The following is a 21,845-nucleotide window of genomic DNA, read 5'->3' on the forward strand; positions in this document are numbered from 1 at the left end:
TGTAAAAAAGAGGTCCTTCTCAACTTGATTGTTAATTAAATAAATGTAGCTCATGTAAAATTCTATTTTTTGTATAAAGTAAGTTTTGCAGAAATGGTCCTCAATTAGGCACCACTCTCACAGGTGATCATGTGAACCATGCAACAGGTTCAAGTAGCAGAGTCATGCAGCTAGTAGCATAAGGCACCAAGATGATACACACTTTTAGCGGCCAATTACACACGAGTGGTTGCTTCCCTTTCCTTAGGTTTCCAAAAATCATTGAAAACTGTTATACACTGTCAACTGATAAACAAGATATGGTCATAAAGAGAATCTCACAAATGTGTTTGGCCCAAAAAAATAGAGTGAAACAATTCAGTACGCCATACAAAAATGAAAGTACTATAATATCAGGTCTGCTCGAAGGAAGCATAACAAAACTGTTAATGTTCTTAATTATCATAAATGATTTATCAGTTAGGGCCAACTGCACCGTCAGACTGTTTGCTGGGAATGCTATTGTCTGCAGGGAAGTGTGAGAGCTGGATTCAAGGAACTGCAGACTTATCAAAGAATGGAAACGCTAGTACGGAAAGTAACAATATTATGAAAAGAAAAGTTGCCACTCACCTTACTGCGGAGATGCTGAGTCACAGATATGCCTGATGGCTTTTCTATGATCCTGGTCCCAGTTTTAGCCTTTCGCTATCGTTGACTCCCTCAGATTTCATCTAGTTTCCCCTTTTTGCTTCCATTTCATCCGTCTTGTGATTTTTTCCATGTATTTGTGTGTATTTTTACAAAATGTTACTATTTTGTAATGCATCACTACACTCAATGTTCGTCCTTCTTTCTCTTCTTTCCTGTGTTTGTCTTGTTGCCTTACAAACCGTTCTGCACACTCTACTTACAAGCCACTCTGTATCAACTGTCTCAGCTGCGTACAACAGAAGGCTACAAGACCACGCTGATTGTTTGTGCAGAATCTTATTTCCCACATTACTCCTGCTGATATCATTAATCCTATACCTTTTAATAGATCACTCTCCCTGCATCACTTTCCCATATTTTCACTTGTAATTTCCCGCACCTTTCCGGTGCCACACAGTCTTGTATCTCATCCTATGAACACCTCCCCAGCCCCCACTCTTTCATCATTCTATCCCAGTTCACACCCACTGATTGCACCTCATCCAGTCACATCTGACGTCCCCCTTCTTTGTACTTACCCACCCTTGGAATTCTTACCCACAGTTTTATTTTCCCTCTCTTTGATCTCACTGTCACTTCACGCCAATTTTAGTGAGTTTTAGCCTTCCGCTATCATTGACTCCGGCAGATTTAATCTAGCTTCCCCTTTTTGCTTCCGTTTCATCCTTCTTGTGATTTTTCCCACGTATTTGTGTGTATTTTTGCAAATTTTTTTGGACCTAATTCTACATTATTTACATAATTTTTCGCATTTTTCCACCACCATGGATCCTTGCTCCTTCCATCTGCATCAATACAGAAAAGTTTCCTTATCCCTAGCCAGAGCCCAGTCCCACATACTGTTCCTGTGTTGTTGTTTGACTCATGGAGTCCCCCAAAATTGCCTTCCCATCAAATTACCCATCTCCAGCTGCAACCCCTCCTTCCTCAATGACTTCCACCAATTCAGATTCTGCCAGTCCTCCCCCCCCCCCCCCCCCACACACACACACACCATAGTAGTCCTGCAAAACCATATCAACCAAGCCCAAATCTCCCTGCACGTACCTTATCTCCATCCACAAAATTCTCCTGCTATGCAATTCCAAATTCCTGGAACCCGTAACACACATTGAAACTCTTGCCCTCCAGGAACTAGAGCAACATGCACAACGCCACGTCAAAAAGATATGCACCTGGCTGACTTCCTACTCCTACCTTGAGTATCACTGTCCACCACTTCTACAACAACCTCCAAACCTCCTCCACATCCCCTCATAGCTGACAAACCCTGTCTTGCAGACCTACTGCATTCACCCCGCCCTCCAAAACTCCCTCTCACCACCACAAAGAATCCAGAACTTAAACAGACCCAAAACACTGTCAAGAACCTTTCCTCCAGAAGCCTTAGCCCCACAGAAACATCAGTCCAAAGGCCTCCCCTTTTGCCCCACTCCTAAATTCAATCATGCAGGACTCGTTAAAGACCTTCTCTCCTTTTCCTGGTCCCTACAGTGGAAACACTTTCTCGCCATCAATCAAACTCAATCTGCCTAACTCAGTTCACTTCTCTATCCAACTGTGATCCACCCCCACTGCCCCCAAATCACCATCTGTTAACTTTCCATTATTTCTTAAACTCGAACCTTGCCTCAGCATCATTCCCCAAATCCCTCAACATGCAAACTAACCTTACATCCATAGAAAGAGCTGCAGACCACCATCTAAAAACTGATCCCAATCTTATAATCCTACCTGTGGGCAAAGGCTCCACCACTGTTGTTTTGAACTGCAAGGATTACCTGGCAGAAGGACTCCACCAGCTGTCAGATACATCCACCTACAAATCTTGCCACAGTGACCCCATTCCAGAAATCCAGCAGGATCTCCAGTCACTACTCAAATCCTTAGGCCCATCCCAAAACCTCCCCCAGAGTCCATCCGCAGCTTGTGGTCTAGTGACTAGAATTGTACCTCTGGATCACAGGGTCCCGGGTTCGATTCCTGGCTGGGTTGGGGATTTTCTCTGCCCTGGGACTAGGGTTTTGTGTTCATTTCATCAGCATCAGCATCACCATCAGCATCATTCATGACAGTGGCTAGATTGGATTGCGTAAAAAACATGGACTGTGTAAACAATGGAACTTTGTACCGTCACTGATGACCACGCGTTTGAGTGCCCCACAAACCAAACATCATCATCATCCCTGGAGTCCATCTCTCTGCTCACCCCCACCACTTCCCACACTCCTACCTTCTACATGCTTCTTAAAGTCCATGAACCCAAACACCCAGGACGCCCCTTTGTGGCCAATTACTGTGCCCCCCCCCCCGGAGAGAATCTCTGCTCTCGTACACCAACACCTTCAGCCTATTACCCAGAACCTACCATTCTATATAAAAGATGCCGCAATTCCAGTCCCTACGCCAACCTATTCATGGGCCATGTAGAGGAATCCTTCCTATGCACCCAGAATCCTAAACTCCTCACCTGGTTCACACTCACTGATGACATCTTTGGGATCTGGATCGAGGATGAGGACACCCTACCCACATTCCACCTCAACAACTTCTCCCTCATTTGCTTCACCTGGTCCTACTCAACCCTAGGACCCATCTTCCTAGCCGGCCAGTGTGACTGAGCGGTTCTAGGCACTACAGTTTGGAACCGCTCGACCGATACGATCGCAGCTTCGAATCCTGCCTCGGGCATGGATGTGTGTGATGTCCTTAGGTTAGTTAGGTTTAAGTAGTTCTAAGTTCTAGGGGACTGATGACCTCAGAAATTGAGTCCCATAGTGCTCAGAGCCATTTGAACCAGCCACCTTCCTAGATGTTGACCTCCACCACAAAGATGGCTACATCCGTATCTCCATCCATATTAAACCTACTACCCACCAGCAATATCTCCATTTTGACAGCTGCCACCCGTTCCAAACCAAGAAGACCCTTCCATACTTCCACTGTCATCATCACATCTGCAGTGATGAGCAGTCCCTCTCAAAATATACTGAGGGTCTCACTGAAGCCTTCACAATGATCATTATCCTCCCAGCCTCGTACAAAAACAAATCACCCATGCCTTATCTTTCCCGTATCACCGCGCCTCCCAAAGCCCCATCGTTCGGCCATAGAGAAGCAATCCCCTCATAACTCAGTACCACCCACAACTGGAGCAACTGAATTACATTCTCTGCCAGGATTTCTACAACCTATCATCCTGCCATGAAATGAGAAATGTCCTGACCACTATTCTTCCTATTCCTCTAACAGTGGTATTCCACCGTCCACCGAACCTACACAATATACCCATTCATCCCTACACAACCCTCTGTTCCCAACCCCTTACCCCAAGTCTCATACACTTGTAATAGACCTAGATGCAAGACCTGTCCCACACATCCTCCCACCACCACTTACTCCAGTCCATTCACAAACATCACTTATCCAATATCAAATGCAGGGCTACCACTGAAACCAATCATGTGATCTATACACTAAGCTGCAACCACTGTGCTACATTCTATGTGGGCATGACAACCAACACGCTGTCTGTCCGTATGAATGGCCACCGCCAAAATGTAGCCAAGAAAAAAGTGGACCACCTGGTTGCTGAGCACACTGCCACATAGATCCTTCCCATCAACACCAGCTTTTCTGAGTGTGCAGGTGGGGACTTTACCTGCAATATATCCTACGTCCCCGTAACCCTCCTGGCCTCAACCTTTGTTAGTCACTGTCCTCACCCATCCAGTCTGCCTGTTCCCATTCCAGCACTACACAGCCCTTATTCCACCATCGCACCCAGTCTTTTTACTTCTCTCCTTTTCTGCTACCACCTCCCTCCCCACCTCTCCCCTGCCAGCCATCTAACCTCCCAACTGCTACAAATAGCTGCCCTACTCTCTCTCCTCTTCATCCCTGCGTGCTCCCCAGCTGCACTGCGCTGTCTGCCATTCCTACCCATCTATCCCCCTCCCCGCCCCAACCTCCTCCTTGCACCTACCCCATCACCACTCCCATCATGCACTGGTGCTGCTGCTCACAGTGTGGCTACAGTTGTCTGAGACTGCAGTCATGTGTGTGTGTTGTTGATTCTTGACAAAGGCCTTACCGGCTGAAAACTTTATTTGTGACAGTCCTTTCGTTGTGCCTATCTGCAACTCACCGTCTCCACTATATGATGAGTGGCAACTTTCCTTTTCATAGTACTTGAACTGTAGACTAACTTGGACAGTATCCCCACATGACAGGTCCCTCTAAATGTGGGTAAATGGAAGATAATATCCATAACAAAGAGAAAAATCCTAACAGTATTTGGTGACAAGACCAGTACATAACTTCTGGGGCACATCAGCTGTTTAAATGTATAATAGTAGTACTTCAAAGCAGCATTAAAAAGGATGAACATGTGAAATTAGTAGTAAGGAGGGCACTGGAAGACTCAGATTAACTGGGACAGTCCTGGGAAGAGGAGGTGTGATGCACCTGTGAACAAGACCACTTACAACATGCTTTTGTGATTAACCTGGAAATACTACCCAGAGTTTGAGTCCTCATCAAGTAGGCATGACAAGGGACATTGAATTAATTCATTAACATGCAGCTAGTAACTTAACACACCAGCACAGCTCATACTAAAGTGTAATAGTGGAAAGGCATCCAAACCAGATGAGATACCAGTAAGATTCTACAGAGATTAAGTGAAAGAACTTGCTCCCCTGCTAGAAGCAGTTTATCACAGTTCATTGAAACAAACAGAGGGTACCTTGTGACCTTGAAAGAAGTACAAGTCCTTCCCGTTTCCAAGACAGGACATTGGAAATGTGCACATAATTATAGGCTTATATCAATGACGTCAAGCTGTTATACAGTTATGGAACATGTTTTACACTCATGTATTATTACGTTTTTGGAGAACAAAAACCACTTCTATAAAAATCAACATGGAATCTGCAGACAGAGACCTTGTGAAACTCGTCTTGCTCAGTTGCTACACAAGATCCACACTGCTGTAGGTGTCAGCACTCAGGCTGACACTGTGTTACTAGACTTCAGGAAGGCATTTGAGAGACAATCCCACACTACCATTCAGTGGGGAAAAAAGATAAGAAATTATGAGTTTACTGAGTTTACTGAGTACAGGACCAGATCTTTGACCAGTTTCAAGACTTCCTTCCACAGAGAACTCAACATGTCACTTTTAACAGAACAAAACATATATATATATATATATATCGTTCCACACTCTCTGTAGCATATCAGGCGTAACAGTTTGGATAGCTGCTGTTATTTCTCGTTTCAAAGCATCAATGGTGGCTGGGAGAGGTGGCCGAAACACCATATCCTTAACATACCCCCATAAGAAAAAATTGCAGGGGTAAGATCAGGGCTTCTTGGAGGCCAGTGATGACGTGCTCTGTCACGGGCTGCCTGGCGGCCTATCCATCGCCTCGGGTAGTTGACGTTCAGGCAGTTACGGACAGATAAGTGCCAATGTGGTGGCGCTCCATCCTGCTAAAATATGAATTGTTGTGCTTCTTGTTCGAGCTGAGGGAACAGCCAATTCTCTAACATCTCCAGATACTGTAGTCCAGTTACGGTAGCACCTATACATATTAAAGTTCCCAGGGCGTCTCAGTTCTAATCTGCATAAATACTCTACAAGCCCTGTTGTATTTGTGATTAACCTGGAAATACTACCCAGAGTTTGAGTCCTCATCAAGTAGGCATGACAAGGGACATATATATAAATTATCTAGCAGAAAATGTCAGAAGCTCTCTACAGTTATTTGCAGATGATGCAGTTGCCCACAAGAAGGTAGAAACGCCAGAAGATTGTAGTGACTTGCAAAAGGGCCCGCAGAGGATTGATGAATGGTGCAGGTTCTGGCAGTTTACCCTGAATGTAAATAAATGTAACATGCTGTACAGACAAAGGAGAAGAAATCCACTGCTGTATGACACAATCATTAAAAACAGAATGCTGGAAGCAGTATCTACCATAAAATATCTAGGAGTAACCATCCAGTGCATCCTTAAATGAAATGACCAAATGAAACAAATAGCAGGAAAAGTACAGGAAGTTGTTATAAGGGAACGTAACTCTTCCATGAAGTAAGTGGTCCACAAAACACTTATTCAACAATTTCTCTTAGTATTTCTCAACACTCTGGGACCCTCACCAGATAGAACTAATGGAAGAGAGAGAGAAGATCCAACAGAGAGTGGCCCGTTTCTTCACAAGGTCATTTAGTCAGCACAATAGCATTACAGATATGCTCAACAATTTCCAGTGGCGAAATCTACAAGAGGTGTTGTGGATCGTAGAGTAATATACTACCAAAATTCTGAACAGGTACATTCCAAAGAGAGATGGACAACATATCACTTCCTCCCACATACATCTCGTAAAATGATAATGTTGAGAAAATTTGATAAATTAGAACTAATACAAATGTTTATCAACAACCATTCTTTCCAAATGCCAGTCACAAATACAACAGGGCTTGTACAGTATTTATGCAGATTAGAACTGAGACGCCCTGGGAACTTTAATATCTATCTTTGAAAATAAAACAACAGGGCTCTCATGAAACTCTGTAGGGTAAATTAAGACAACTGGTAGTAAAGGAAGATTGTAGAACAGTTTATCTCCATTCAGCATACATCTTACATCAGGATCAGGAGAATATGATGAGAGATTGAGGTATGTTATGCCCCAAGGAAAATCATTTCCTCATTCTAGTCGTAAAAGCAACAGAAAATGGTTTAAATAATTATCCTCTACAGTACACTGTACAGGTCTTGCAGAACATATATATAGATGTCGATGTAGCCAACTAATGCATACCAGAGACTAATATTCCATTACTGTTTGTCAGCTATAGTACTGCAGTACTTACTGTTAAAGCATGGAATAATTCTGAAGCTAAATATCTAAATTCAGCATTTCAACAATCTGGAAACACAATGCACATTCCTTTGGCTCAAAATGTTGCATGCCACATGCTGTGAGAATGACCATCTCGTGAGGGTGAAGACTGTGTAGCTTGTGGTCTTGTGTCGGCACTATGGTCTACTAAATGTAACATCAAAGGCACTGCATACATATGATTCAATAAACCCTATCTGTATAGGTCACCTGAATTTGGCTATGTCACGATTTTAGTGGGACTAGACATTAGCATTCCTATGGTGTTTAGTTTAGTGGTCACTAACTGCCTTAAAGCCATACTCTAGAGTCCTTCATCTATCACATCATGCATAAATCTTTCTGTCCAAGTGCAAATCCAGCATCCTTGTGATATCTACTACATGATATCCAACAAGTAAATGCTGATAATACATCATCTTTTCCTATTCTTTAAGCCAAACTGTATGTTCTACTGTAATGTACCTGCTACCAACATTTGTGATAATTTTTGAGTTCTTAATATTTCCAATGATGAATTAAAAGTGGCAGTATTGACTTCTGCTGTCTTCTAGCCTCAAAAACTCCATCTTGTTGCATTATCTTGGCGTGTAGTATACCTACAAACTTCAGATTCATAAAGCTACACTAAAAAGTGACAGAAGGACCAACCCATACACATGCATTGAGGAATACAGTAAAAACCCATCAGCTTTTTGTCCATTGAGGTTATCAACCAGTATGACAACTATGAAATTATGCAGGCCAACATATTTTAACTATCAATCTACAGGGCAGCCCACAAACAGTTCGAAAAGTTTGCAGGGATGTTGCTGAGTGGGTGGTACTTAGACCAGAACTGTTAAGAAAAACATTTGATATGTTGCACCGTTTGTGTCTAACTGAAATTAGCCAAACAGGCCATCACGCATGCAAATTCAAGTGGCCCATCATATACAATTAGTATCAGCTGTTCTGATAGTGTAGACGATAGCACACTAGACCACTTAGCCTTTGACATGGGTTCGATCCGTACTACAGTCCATATCCAATTTTTGTACCATGCTCTTGTTAGGTTTCAGGAAACCAAACATAGAACAAGTTTGGTGACAGTGTCCCTGCAGGCTGCTTGAATTCATCTGCACAATGGCCTGATTGGCTAACTTCAATGCTAATTAACTCTGAAATGACACAATGTATCAAACTTTTTTCTTAACAATTATTTCGCAGCACAACCCTGCAAAACCCTTACAAGCTTTTCAGACTGTTTCTGACTACATTGTATAAACCAGCTCAGAAGGAATATGGACTTTTTGTATGGCAATGATGTAATGTTGATGGCCTTGAAACTTAATCAGAACTTGTAAAGGTCAGATTACAGAGGTTTCAATCAGGCAGATTAGTACAGCAACCATATAAAAAGGACTGTCATGACACTCGGTTGATTTTGCAGCTTCGCAAACAGACTGTCATCTTCATCTATCTGAATCTCAGTCTATCCTACGGATCACTCCAGCGGTGGCAACCTTTATGTAAAACAGGTCTTGTTTGTGATACATTCATTGGCTCGACCTTCCAACCTACCTAGACCTGGTCTACACTACAGTCCAGTACAACAGTACAATGTTTATTCTACAACACTTGTTGGCTCGCCAACTCACATGAATTTGTCTCCCTCCAAAGACCTAGACTTCAGGTATACATTAGTCTGCCACCATAGCTACAATTTAGTATGAATAGCGACACTACTGGGTCAAAAGAGATGGTTGTTATATCACATATTTAGTATACCCTATTGTAAAGGGGGACACCCTCCTCGTAGCATTACTTTTTCTCAACAGAAGTAGTCATCAGCAGAACTGATATTGTAATTTTGAACAAGTTAAGATTATCTCTTATCTGTTTTCGTAAAAAATCATATGATTTTGCACAAGATGTGTTATATTTCAAGCTAAAATCTGTAAAAAGAAATGACTTTATTTTCTTTGTTTACAATTGATATGTACTAGCTCTGAATGCACAGTTTAAATTACTTTTTTTTAGGAAGCATTTTAAATCATAAGATATTTAGCACATTATTATTAATTACCCAATTTGGTGCTATTTATTATCTTTATTTCTGGATTCATTTCTAAAATAGTAATATAAATTAATAGACATTCATTTGTCAAAAAAATTTGTAAACCTTTTGGAATATTGTTATCAACGCAGAGTGAAGTAGTAGTGGGCATGCCTCTGATGTGGCTGGACATGTTATTGTATTTTGGAGGAACAATGTAATTTTGGGTTTGTTAATGTGAAAGTTCAAAAGACAGTGTGATATAGAAAAATGTGAGATAATAAATTACAGTGAAAACAAACAAAATTATACAGGCTTACTTTGAAGTTAATTATGTCAATTGGGACCATGAGATCCTAAAAATATGAAAATTTCAGCTTCAAAAATCATTCCCTTGATATGAAGTACTGGAGCCAACTACGAGAAAAGAAGATAAGTAAAAAGTTTATTTTAAATCTTACTCCTCTCGTATTTTTGAAAAAAGTGACTTTACCATCAAAAACAGTAGTGACAACATCAACAAATTTTGAGGGAGGGGGAGATTACAAGTGGGGGACGGACTGGGATCAATTGGCTAATAATGAAGTTTTGTCTGTTGCAAAAGAAGGGAGAGTGATTTGTGTCATTTGCAGACTATGTATAAATGAATTTCCGATGACATGCAGAAAGAAGACCAAGGGGTGCCCAACAAGGCAAGTCATATCAACAGTGACAATGTACTAACAACAATGAAGGACCAGATCGAATGAAAGAAGACTTTAAAACTACAACCAGGGCATCAAAAAGGAAAGATAAGTACAAACTATTTGTGAAGTTAATTTGTTTGTGGGCTCGTGTGCTTGTTAACAAGATGAATAGAGACAAGGGTAGGATCAAGGTAGAAGTGAAAGCTGTTGAATTCAGTCAGGACACGTCTGAGCCACATGAAATCATAGTCAGCAAAGAAACAGTAAAAAGTGATATTTTGCAGTTAATTTTGGCAAATCTCAAGGAAATGAAGACAGATAACAAAAGCAAATTTAGTGCAGTTAACGATCAGTTAACTGAAATAAAAACAGATAACAATAGCAAATTTACTTCACTACAAGGAGAATTAAATGACCTGAAAACAGAAAACAATATTAAAATGGAGAGGATACAAGATCAAGTGGACCAACTTGGCAATCCAGTTTCAGAGCTAAAAAATGGGTTAAAAGTGTGAATGAAAATGTTGATGTTTTAGAAAATAAATTTGTTGTTTTGGAAAATGAGGTGGTGGTTGAATCGGCAAGACAATCAAAGAATGTTAATGACATCAGAGTTGAACAAAAGGCCATAGTGGAAAAATGGAACAAAACACTGCCAGTTTAAAACAAAAAAATTTTAATGTTGAAAACAATATGCAACAACTGTTTTAGATCAAAAAATTTCAGCAGTTCATGTGTGAACCAAAGTCTATATGCAAACAATGGTATTGCATGGTCCAACACTCCAATCAAAAGTTTTCCATCAAACAATTTACATACAGTGGATTTTCTGGACCACTATATAGTTTCGTGTCAGGCATAAATGACAACCAAAAAGTTAAATTTGTTAAAAGATGTCTTGAAGGTAACACTCTATCATGGGTCAATTTAAATTTAAGTCAGTGGGAAACATATAAAAGTTTCAAAAAAAGTTTTTTAAATAAATTTTGGTCAGAAGCTGAACAGGGGAGAATTAAAAGTGAATTTTTGAATGATTCTAATTATAGGAATAGGGACAGTACTTTGAAAGAATTTTGTAAGAACCAACTTAAAAGAAAAGAAATATGTACCATAGTAATTGGAATGAAAGAAATCACAATGGAAATAATTACAGAAACAGAGATAGGCCTAATGGTAAGTTCTATCAGGATCAAAGTGCCAACAGAGAGAGAAATTTGAACATCAGCAGGATACAAATAATGGGGATAACTATGGACATTTTAATAGAAGAAACAATCATTGAAGTAACTACCTGGGAAACGGCAGTTCACCTCAATGAAGATCCACAGCTTTGGGGTGAAGAAAACAACAAGCATAGGACCCCCAAGTTACATTTACAATTAGACAATAATAACAGTGTTAATGATATGGCACATGTATCTAAAATTGAACAGAAGGAATATCAGATTTCTCATTTATGTTTTAATCAAAAGTTTTGGGATACCATATTCAGTTATGGTAATGTAGGTACTAATCACCAAAAAGACTGTGAGAGTAGTGAGAATTTTGATGTAGTATGTACTAATGATTTGTTCTCTTGGTCGGAAAACTGTGTTATTGATGTATGTAAATCAGGTGATGACTGTATTGGATCTGAACTACATGATATTTTTGATGTAGATGTGAATGAGAGCTGGCAAAAGAAGGTGAGGTAAGTGACTCTGATGGAGATGAAACTTGTATTGTTAGTGATGTTGTTGATTAAGTAATTTTGGAGGAATATGATGATGATGAGTATCAGGTATTTGAGGAGTTTAAAAATAATGAAATTTCAGAGTTATTTGTGAATGATGGAGACAATACAGGTAAGGTAAGTGAACTATGTGATATTGTAAGAAAGAAGATCTAAGCAGGAAGTGTAATTTTCACAGAAATGTGTTTTGTATTCCTTCTGTAACAAGTTATGTTAATTGTGTCATGGAATCCATTCATTATGTTCAATCTTTGACTGACAACATGAGTAACCAAAGTAATGTGATGATACCAGTAAAGCTGATGAAACCCAGTAATGACAGTGTGGATGTAGCATTTGATGAAATTGAAAGTGATGTTTTGCATAAGTGTCTATCAGAGATGATGATTCACATTTTGGGTGTCCTTACCTTGAGAATAAAATTTATTAGTGGGAAGAGAACTTTTTGATTGATACAGGAAGCCCGATTTGTGGTAAATCTGAACAATTTAGAGACAAGATTAGGTATAGTAAGAATTTTGTGGAAATGCCCATTGTAGGTGTAAAGATAAGAGGAGCTACAGGTAAGCAAAGCAAATTGGTAAATTTCAGGTACTTTTAACTTTTAGTATCGAAGACAAAACCTTTGAACATGGATGCATAGTGATCCCTAGTCTAGAAGAAAATATAAAGCACTTTGTCTTCAGGCCACAAGTGGCCCATCTGGACCATCCGACCACCGTATCATCCTCAGTTGAGGATGCGGATAGGAGGGGCGTGTGGTCAGCACATCGCTCTCCCGGTCGCTATGATGGTTTTCTTTGACCAGACCCACTAATATTCAGTCAAGTAGCTCCTCAATTGGCATCACGAGGCTGAGTGCACCCCGAAAAATGGCAACAGCGCATGGAGGCCTGGATGGTCACCCATCCAAGTGCTGGCCACGCCCAACAGCGCTTAACTTCGGTGATCTCACGGGAACCAGTGTATCCACTGCAGCAAGGCCATTGCTTGGAAGAAAATATACAAGGTGGAAAAAAATTGTGTCACGAAATTTTAACCCTGGATAGCGAAATTTTAACCGTGGATAGCTGATGCCACTAGGAACCAAAATTACTAATGTTGTGTAAGTCGACAACACACCATTTTTAAACTACGGAAACCTGGCGCCACGTGCTCCAATTGGCCGTGGGATTGCCCTGTTGCCAGATGCTCAGGACGACACACAATTGCGAATGCTTTGCCTGCCGGAGATTGCGATGTATCCAAGATGGCCCGCACGCTCGGTGATATCACGCCAGTCTTCCACTCTACGGGCCTGGGGGCGAATCCACCAGAGTCCCAACGCATCTATTGTAGTTTCATGATAAGACATACCAGGAACAAACCAACAAACAGCTGTTAGTTCACGTAAGAAAGTCTTTTACAAACTGTGTCGGCCCCGAAAAGGTCCTTTTTTGCAGCTAGGACATTGTTTACTTAAAGCAGGTGCTCAAACTGGAGACCCACTGATGTGACACAAGCTTGGTAACATCGAACGGTGTTTTGCCAAACTCATTCAAAGATTTCTGGCATTGCCCTGATGTTATTCGCATCTGGCTGGGTGAACTAGAAACTCGAAGAATCCTCACAGAAAAAAGTCTGGTGACATGAGGTCTGGTGATCGCAGGAGCCATATCCTTCGAGCACCTCTGCCAATTACCCGGCTGTCGAAGAGTTCCTTTAAATATCCGCGCACAGCACAACTGCTGCGTGAGGGTGCCCCATCATGCTGCAACCACATGCAAAGCCATATGTCCAGGGAACATCTTCCAGCAGGCTGGGTAGAGTTTGTTCCAAAAAGTGAAGGTAATTTTCCCCGGTAAGTCGAGGAGGTAGACGGACCGCCCTAATCAGATGATCACCCACAATGCCTCCCCAAATGTTGAGAGAAAATTGTTCCTGGTGTCTATAGACGTACGTGACGTGAGAATTTCCCCTTGCCCAGTAATGAACGTTTCAATTGTTGTAAAGGCCACCCCATTGGAAGGTGCACTCATCAGCAAAGAACACAATGGAGGGGAAGTTGGGATCTCGTGCGACATGTTGCAGTAACCATTGGTAAAGCCCTAGCCTATGTTCATAGTCCACCACAGGATTTAAGTCTTGGACAGGGTGGAAACTAAATGGATGCTGGCTGTCATCCCTCCAAACCTCCCAGACTAACTGATGAGTGACCCCCATGTCATGTCCAACCGCTCGAGTACTTATTGTAGGTGCTTCCTTGAAGTGCGCGAGAACAGTCTCTTCAAATGCAGCATCCCGTTATGTTCAAGGTCTTACAGCATCACCATGCTATCCCGCTAACAAGCCTGTTTTACCAAGTTGCCGGTGAACTGCTGTGAACATTTGTGGATGTCGGTGGCATCTTGCTGGGTACCGCTCCTCATACAACTGTTGAGTTCCATGCACATTACTGCAGGCTAGTCCATAAACAAAAACCCTATCTTGTTCTTCAAATGAATAGTGTGCCGCCACGCTTACTGTATGACAACCATAGTGCTGCCCACAACAGACGAACGGCAACAGAGCAATCCCACAGCCATTCAGAGCATGTGGCACAAAGTTCCCGTAGTTAAAAAATGGTGGGTTGTCGACCTACACAACATTAGTAATTTTGGTTCCTACTGGCATCAGCTATCCAGGGTTAAAATTTTGTGACACAATTTTTCTCCACCTTGTACATTATGTCTGCAGATTGATACAACTATATAATTGTGTTTTGTAATAGATTTGTGCTTTATCACTTAAATAGTTCTTTTTTTCATTGCATTTGGCTCTGTTTATTAAAGTTTCATTTGTGAATACTTTTTAATCCTATCTGACGTAAATCCTATATACTTGCTTTTGCAATATAAATAGAGAGAGCATATGCCAGGTGATGTGAGGAAGGTATTGAACAGTATATTCACTACACAAAACAATGTTGCAGGATTTGATGAGAATGTAAACAGGAAGTAACCTAATCATTGGAGCATGTGATAAGAAATCTAGGGAAGAAGTGGGTGGATCCATTCCCACACTACTGTATGGATGTACCCTTGCTGGTCCAGTCAACATACAAGAGACAACAGGCACTGGATAATGTACTCAAGCATCTGTCAGCTACATCAGTGTTGTGACTGAGATTGTAAATTGTTAGCCAAGAGGTTATCCTATATGAAGAATTCACAGAACTATTTGTTTAGAAAAATCGTCACTGGTGTGGACAGTGTTATTCCACATAAATGTATGCTTTTTCAAGTAGGGGGACTAACTTTCCAATACATTATGTAACTTGAAATCAGTATGTATTTTCTTTTAACAACTGTAAATGAATCTTTTAGGCCGCTATCTGTGTAGGTTAGTTCCTATGAACAATTAGCAAATAGTGTGGAAGACATTTACTAGTGTAGACAGTATAACAAGACGTATATATGTCTTATTTCATACACTGATTTTGGTTATCAAGATACTCGATTATGTCATCATTCAAAGCTATTTATGACTCTGATTACCTGCATTTACTCTGATTACCTGTATTTATCGTGAGTGCTACAATATTGGAACTTGAGTTGGGGTAAACTCATGCTTAACAGTGTTATGGGTGCCCCTGGTCATTGCGTCTGTGTGTGTGCACTCAAGGAGAGTGTGCAGCTATTGATTGGGGCTACATGCTTCCTATAATTACTCTTTACATGTGATTGAACTTATTGATATATGATTGTGAACTTTATTCATTCTGTTGTGTCAAAGCATTTTTTTGCTGGTGTGTACACAGTGTGGTTTGGATTCAGTCCACACATTGTAAGCTTAGACCCTAATATTTTTTCATTGTTTTGCCCTTTCATGAGTCAACATATTTTTAAACACACTGATTTAGTGTTGTATTCCTCCTCATAACTGAGTACATTCTCCTGGCCTGTACCCATCGTCATGAGTTTTTTTGAGTCAGCTCATTCGTCATACACAAGAGTTCTTACTTTTTTCCTCTTCTCTTTTGGAGATTTTGGAGGTGTGACTTTACAGATGTAAACTTGCAATTTGTAATTCTAGTAATTTATATTGTCTCTGCACTTATTTCTATAGTTTAGTGTTGTAATATTGTAGCATTGAGTTTGTATCATTTGTCTTGTGACAGTATGTTCCACAGATCTGAAAATCTGAATACCATGTCCTGATATATGTACAAATTATAACTTGTATAGTAGACGTTTTTCTTATGTTTTCTGTAATATGTTATGTATCAGATATTTCTATACATCTGTATTCAATCTTTTAGCATCATTTTGTACACCATTTGGCAAACCATATAGTCTGTCACAAAATATTGTAAACATATTGTTTCCAAATTTTGTGGCAGGGATATTGTAAAGGGACACGACCCTCTAGCATTACTTTTCCTCAACAGAAGTAGTCGATGCCCTAACTTTGGAATTCGGAACAGGTTAATATTATCTAAGCTGCTTTTCTAAAAAAAGAAAAAAAAAAAAATTCATATGATTTGCACAAGCTAAAATCTATAAAACAAAATTACTTTATTTTCTGTGTTACAATCAAAATGTACTAGCTCTGAATGTACAGTTAAAAATTTTTTTTTTTTAAGAAACATTTGAAATTACGAGATATTTAGCACACTTAAAATTTCTATTATTAATAATGCGATTTGGTGCTATTTATTATCTTTATTTCTGGATTCATTTACAAAATAATAATATACATTAACAAAAATGTGCTTGTGAAGAAAATTTGTAAACCCTTTGGAATATTGTTCTTGCCACAGAGTGAAGTAGTAGTAGGCATGCCTCTGATGTGACCGGACGTGCTTTTGTGTTTTGTGAGAACAATGTAATTCTGAGTTTGTTGATGTGACAATGCAAAAGACAGTGTGATGTAGAAAAATGTGAGAGAATAAATTATAGTGAAAACAAACAGAAAATTCCACAGGCTTACTTCGAAGTTACACTATATTACTGTTGTCTGATATATGCTCAGGTTTAGTAAAATGTATCCAAATCCTTCAATACTTTCGCTTTTGAATGTTGGCTGACACAAATTTGAAAGTCATCGTTTTTAATTGGTTAATATAACAACAAAACAATCAATTTTTTACAAAATAATTTAATTGGATAGATAAAACATCTACTCACCAAGCGGCAGCAGAACACACACATAAAAGAATGTTATAGTTAGCCAAGCTTTCGGAGCCAGTGGCTCCTTTTTCAGGCAGAAGGGTTGAAAGGGAAGGGAGAGGGGTGAAGGGAAAGGACTAGAGAGGTCTAGGAGACTTACCGAGCGATATGTCTCCCCTGACCCGCAGTTCTGGGTAACTTTTCTGAAATCTACCCCTTTTCATAGACCTTTCCAGACCTTTTCCTTCTTCCCTTTCAAGCCTTCTGCCTGGAGGAGGAGCCACTTGCTCCAAAAGCTTGGCTAATTACAATCTTCTTTTATGTGTGTGTTCTGCCACCGCTTGGTGAATAGATTTTTTAACTATCTAATAAAATTATTTTTTAACTGGCTAGTAATTCCTATTCAGTAAGAACAATTATTTCTTTACAGTAACTGACAGTCTAACATTTCAAAAGTTACACAAGTTATTCTCATTTCAGTGGTTCATTGTTTAAAATACCTTCCGCACCTCATTATTTGATGTTTGAATTCCACAAAAATGGAAATCATAAAAATCACATTGAGAGGGCATATGAAGTAAAAGAATATAAAGTAATCTACACTGGGGTCTGGTTGAAGCAAAATGCAAACTTTCTGGGAGGAAAAATATTGCATAATACAGTAACATCGGATTTATAACAGATTAAGATGAAAAATCACAATCTGAGGTGAGGATTTGTTTCTTTTCCAGTTATTAGACTTAATCTATATCACATAAGTTTTTTTTAAAATCACCATGTTTCAATTACCTACACAGAACTTACAACAGTTTAAACTGATTAGCTCTACTGATTCTCAAGAAGTACTACTGACTTGAAATCAGTTCCCATAGCACAATTCAACAGCTTCTTTCACAGACTTATTTTAAAAATATTCTGTATTACTGCCATTTAATAAAATATCTCAGACTTTTGTTGGTGACAAGTACACAAAAATATTCTGTATTACTGCTACTTAATAAAATATCTCAGACTTGTGTTGGTGACATGTACACAAATGTTTACATGTTGTTATATCCTACAGTGCTAAGACAAAATAAAAATGATGTTCATCACAGAATTGATCAGACATCTAGGATGTATCCTGTCTGTAGAAAGAACCAACAAACTTTTTTTTTTCAACAGTAAGTTCACTTCAATAGTATCAACTACATCTGTAGCCATGTACTGGAACTTGCACAATTTCAGTGTCTTTCTGCTTGGGTTTTGTTTGTGTAGAGTACACATATATTATATGCAATGCCACACCCTTGTTCTCGGCAAAAGGTCCTTTTGTTAGGAAGCTTTTTTCCTGAAACTGGGGTTACTTTGGCCCAATTTTACCAGTCTTTTTATATGTGGTAAGAAAACAAGGGATAGTGGCAGAGAGAACATTTCAAATACATTTTTCTAGTATTGTCAAAGACTTGTATCATCAATTAGAAAAGATGTTAAATGAAACATAGGCTATTATATCTGTTGCTATGGTACCATAAAACAAGTGGGTCAATGTTACCCAAACTCAAGGGTGCTTTGACCCATTCAGTCATTTTTTCATGAAAAAGTGGTAATGTACACATTCAGCAGCATGAGGAGCAAATCAAACACTACATTTTGAAAGGAAGAACAGGAAATGTTGAACTTTATTCTGAAATTGATACAGTCAATGTACAAGTACAGAATATTTCACCAATTGTGTAATTCATTTAGATGTTACATGGTACATTATAGTTACTATTTGCAAAGAGAATATGTCATATGTAAGGGATACTGAACAGTAGGGATGTGAGTCTCATTACACAAATTTTTGAAGTCGTCGTATTAAAAAATAGACGCATTTTGTTACTCATGTTGCAATGATGATTATTATCGAACCCTCCCAGGAATAGAACAGTTTGCCTTTTTGCTGTGGCTATTTCCAGTAGTACTTGGTCTTCCCCATACACATCACTTCAGCAGCTTTCACTCATCTTAGTACCACTTCCAGAATATTGTTCTTTGTTGTAGAGAACTGTATAATTTTGCCTAGCTGCTAGTTTACCTTTCAACATTTTGTGGTGCTGGATATCATCTTGTACAGCAGAGAAACTTTCACAATCACAATCAGATCCTAGCACCACTTTATCTTCATTTTGAGGTTACTTTGGCCCAGACTAAAGTAACCCTATATTTCGTAAGAATGTGCACTGTTTTACAGAAGTGTTAAGCATATTATCTAAATTGTATTTCAGATAAATGACAGTTCACTTTATTGAACATAATGCTGACATAATACAAAACTACACACACTGTGTTTTTAGTTTAAATTATGTGAGCCCACTAGGCATAAGTTTATGGAATGTAATGGCTGTTCATATATTAATAATGAACATTTGAGTCCCGTCTTGGCAATGCAATATTACTTCATGGAACTCACAATCTTGTGAATGCATTTATCCCATACTAATTACGTAATTTTAAGCAGGAAAGAAAGTTAAAACTTTTTTCCTACCAGTGGGCCAAAGTTACCCACAAAGACCCAAAGTAACTCCAACTTCGGGTATTCTTACATTATGGAGACAAGGTGATATATCTTCAGTGTAATGTACACTACATAAAACAATGTTGTGTCTATATGTTGTTATATTATCTGAGTGACTTGCCCTATATTATGTTGTACACTTCTGTACATTGAACAACTGGGAGGATCAATAAAGACACAATACAATAGTGAGCACATCTATGTCCAATGTAAACAGCAATGTGTTAAGTAGTGCAATTTTCTGGAGAAATGTCAGGTATCATATTACCATGTAAAATTTATGCAAGAGAGATACACTTTGTCACCATTGTCCAAAGGTAACAGGTCCCAATTATTCTGTTTTCCCCTTGTGTTTTTCCTGATTGTGAAGGTGTATGTGGTGTGAATATAAAATGTTCTCGTTTCACATCATTACGATTTATCGTGCAAATGACCCATGGAACATAAAACTAACCAAACAACGACGAAACTATGTATTCTCCGTTTTTACTAGTTTATGGCTGGCGTTTAGTTTCTTCTTCAAAACGTAAACATTTATTAATGGTTTTGCTGAGACTGGAATACACTGCTCTTTTTTATTTACGTAAATTATTGTTTTCCTTATTGCACTTGATTATTATAACTTTTTCACGTTATCTTTTTGGTTTTGTCATCAGCTGCAAAGTGCCCACGACTTCATGTTAACCCACAAGAGTAAATATCAGTTCTCAGACCCCTAGGCGAAATCACGTGAACATGGAATTTGTTCTTAAATTCAATACAAAAATCTAGCTGCAGCTACGAAACGCACTATGGCAAAAATTACCTGTTTCAGTTTAGGACCAAATGAAGTAGGTTCTGGGCTCGTTTTTCGAGCAAAACTCAGCATAGGTAGGCGCTGTACTGCCTCCATTTCGAAGTATTTCAGTGGTATCGATGTTCTTAACAATCACAACAACAAAAATCGTACAGCTACTGAAATCACGGTTATGTCAAGCTTACTACTTGAAATCAACTGCATATTGCGCTCCCTCATACGTTCCGTTAATGTTTTTACGGTTTGCAACGTCATATCCCCACCGACCAGGAGCAAGCTAGGCAACGTTAACGCGCTATATACTTTTTGAATTTTGACACTTGTATCTCGGGGTAAACAGAGGAGAAGGGAGAAGCTTCGGTCTCCCTCAGGTTGTCTCCAGAGCCCTCGGATCAGCGGCAGTTGGCAGCACCGATGGGCGACTACGGCTACAGAAGGAAAGCGGATTTGTTTGGGTTTCGCACTGTTTTCTTTTTTTTTTTTTTTAATTCGCTTGGCTGAAGAGTCGAGAAATATACCGCTGCTAGCCCAACTCCCGCCCATATGAGGTGAAGGGGGTGGAACAACAAGAAAAGGAAAACAAGAAAGCTGGTCATGTTTAGCTGCGTCCAGCACGAGTTGAATAGAACCAGAGCGGAAAATATCCCCTTATTATCTTACGAGGCAGCACACAATGGCAGCCAAATTTAAACAGTCGCGAAATCCCAAAAATTGGCGATCTTTTACAGAAGCTCAGAATTTAGCGCGGACTTCAATGCGAGATGCTTATAACAGTTTCCACAACGAAACTGTCTCGAAACCTGGCAGAAAATCCAAAGATATTCTGGTCGTATGTGAAGTATGTTAGCGGGAAGAACTTCGACCATAGATATTGGTAGACTGGTCATGACGTATATTTCGTGGCACCAACATCTCTACTGCTATACCACGTGACTATTGGCAAAACAATGGTGGTATCCTGTTGTGCTTATGGTTGTACCGAGCGTTTTGTGAAGGGAAGTAACATTAAATTTCACGTGTAAGTATTATTAGTATAATTTAGCGGTATTTCTTGAATACTGATAAACTATTGTGTGTATCATATCCTTACCCAGAACGCCACAGTTACGTAAATTGGCGGTTTGAAGTGCTGTGTGTGTTTCTAGGCGCACATTGCAATCGTATATATTTCTTGAAATGGTAAGCTACAAAGCTGCTTTTTTCTCTTTCGTATAGGTTTCCAAAGGATGAAGGGCGCAGGCAGATGTGGATACAGGCAGTGAAATGAAAAGATTTCAAGCCTACTGCGCACACACGCATCTGTTCGAAGCACTTTGAAG

At 39.6% G+C, this 21,845-nt stretch overlaps 1 protein-coding gene and 1 pseudogene across 1 annotated transcript in view; both read right to left on the reverse strand.

Annotated features, from left to right (window-relative positions):
• The window catches only part of LOC124795278 (tyrosine-protein phosphatase non-receptor type 23-like), a 165,865-nt gene extending 144,930 nt beyond the window's left edge, over positions 1-20,935 (reverse strand). The window contains exon 1 of the mRNA XM_047259223.1: positions 20,536-20,935. Within this exon, the coding sequence (XP_047115179.1) occupies positions 20,536-20,622 (87 nt within the window). The 5' untranslated portion in view covers positions 20,623-20,935. The remainder of the gene's footprint in view (positions 1-20,535) is intronic.
• LOC124796984 lies at positions 12,936-13,053 on the reverse strand (annotated as a pseudogene).
• Positions 20,936-21,845: the final 910 nt, after the last annotated feature.

This window comes from Schistocerca piceifrons, chromosome 4 (assembly GCF_021461385.2).
Source record: "Schistocerca piceifrons isolate TAMUIC-IGC-003096 chromosome 4, iqSchPice1.1, whole genome shotgun sequence".
Lineage (NCBI taxonomy): Eukaryota > Metazoa > Arthropoda > Insecta > Orthoptera > Acrididae > Schistocerca > Schistocerca piceifrons.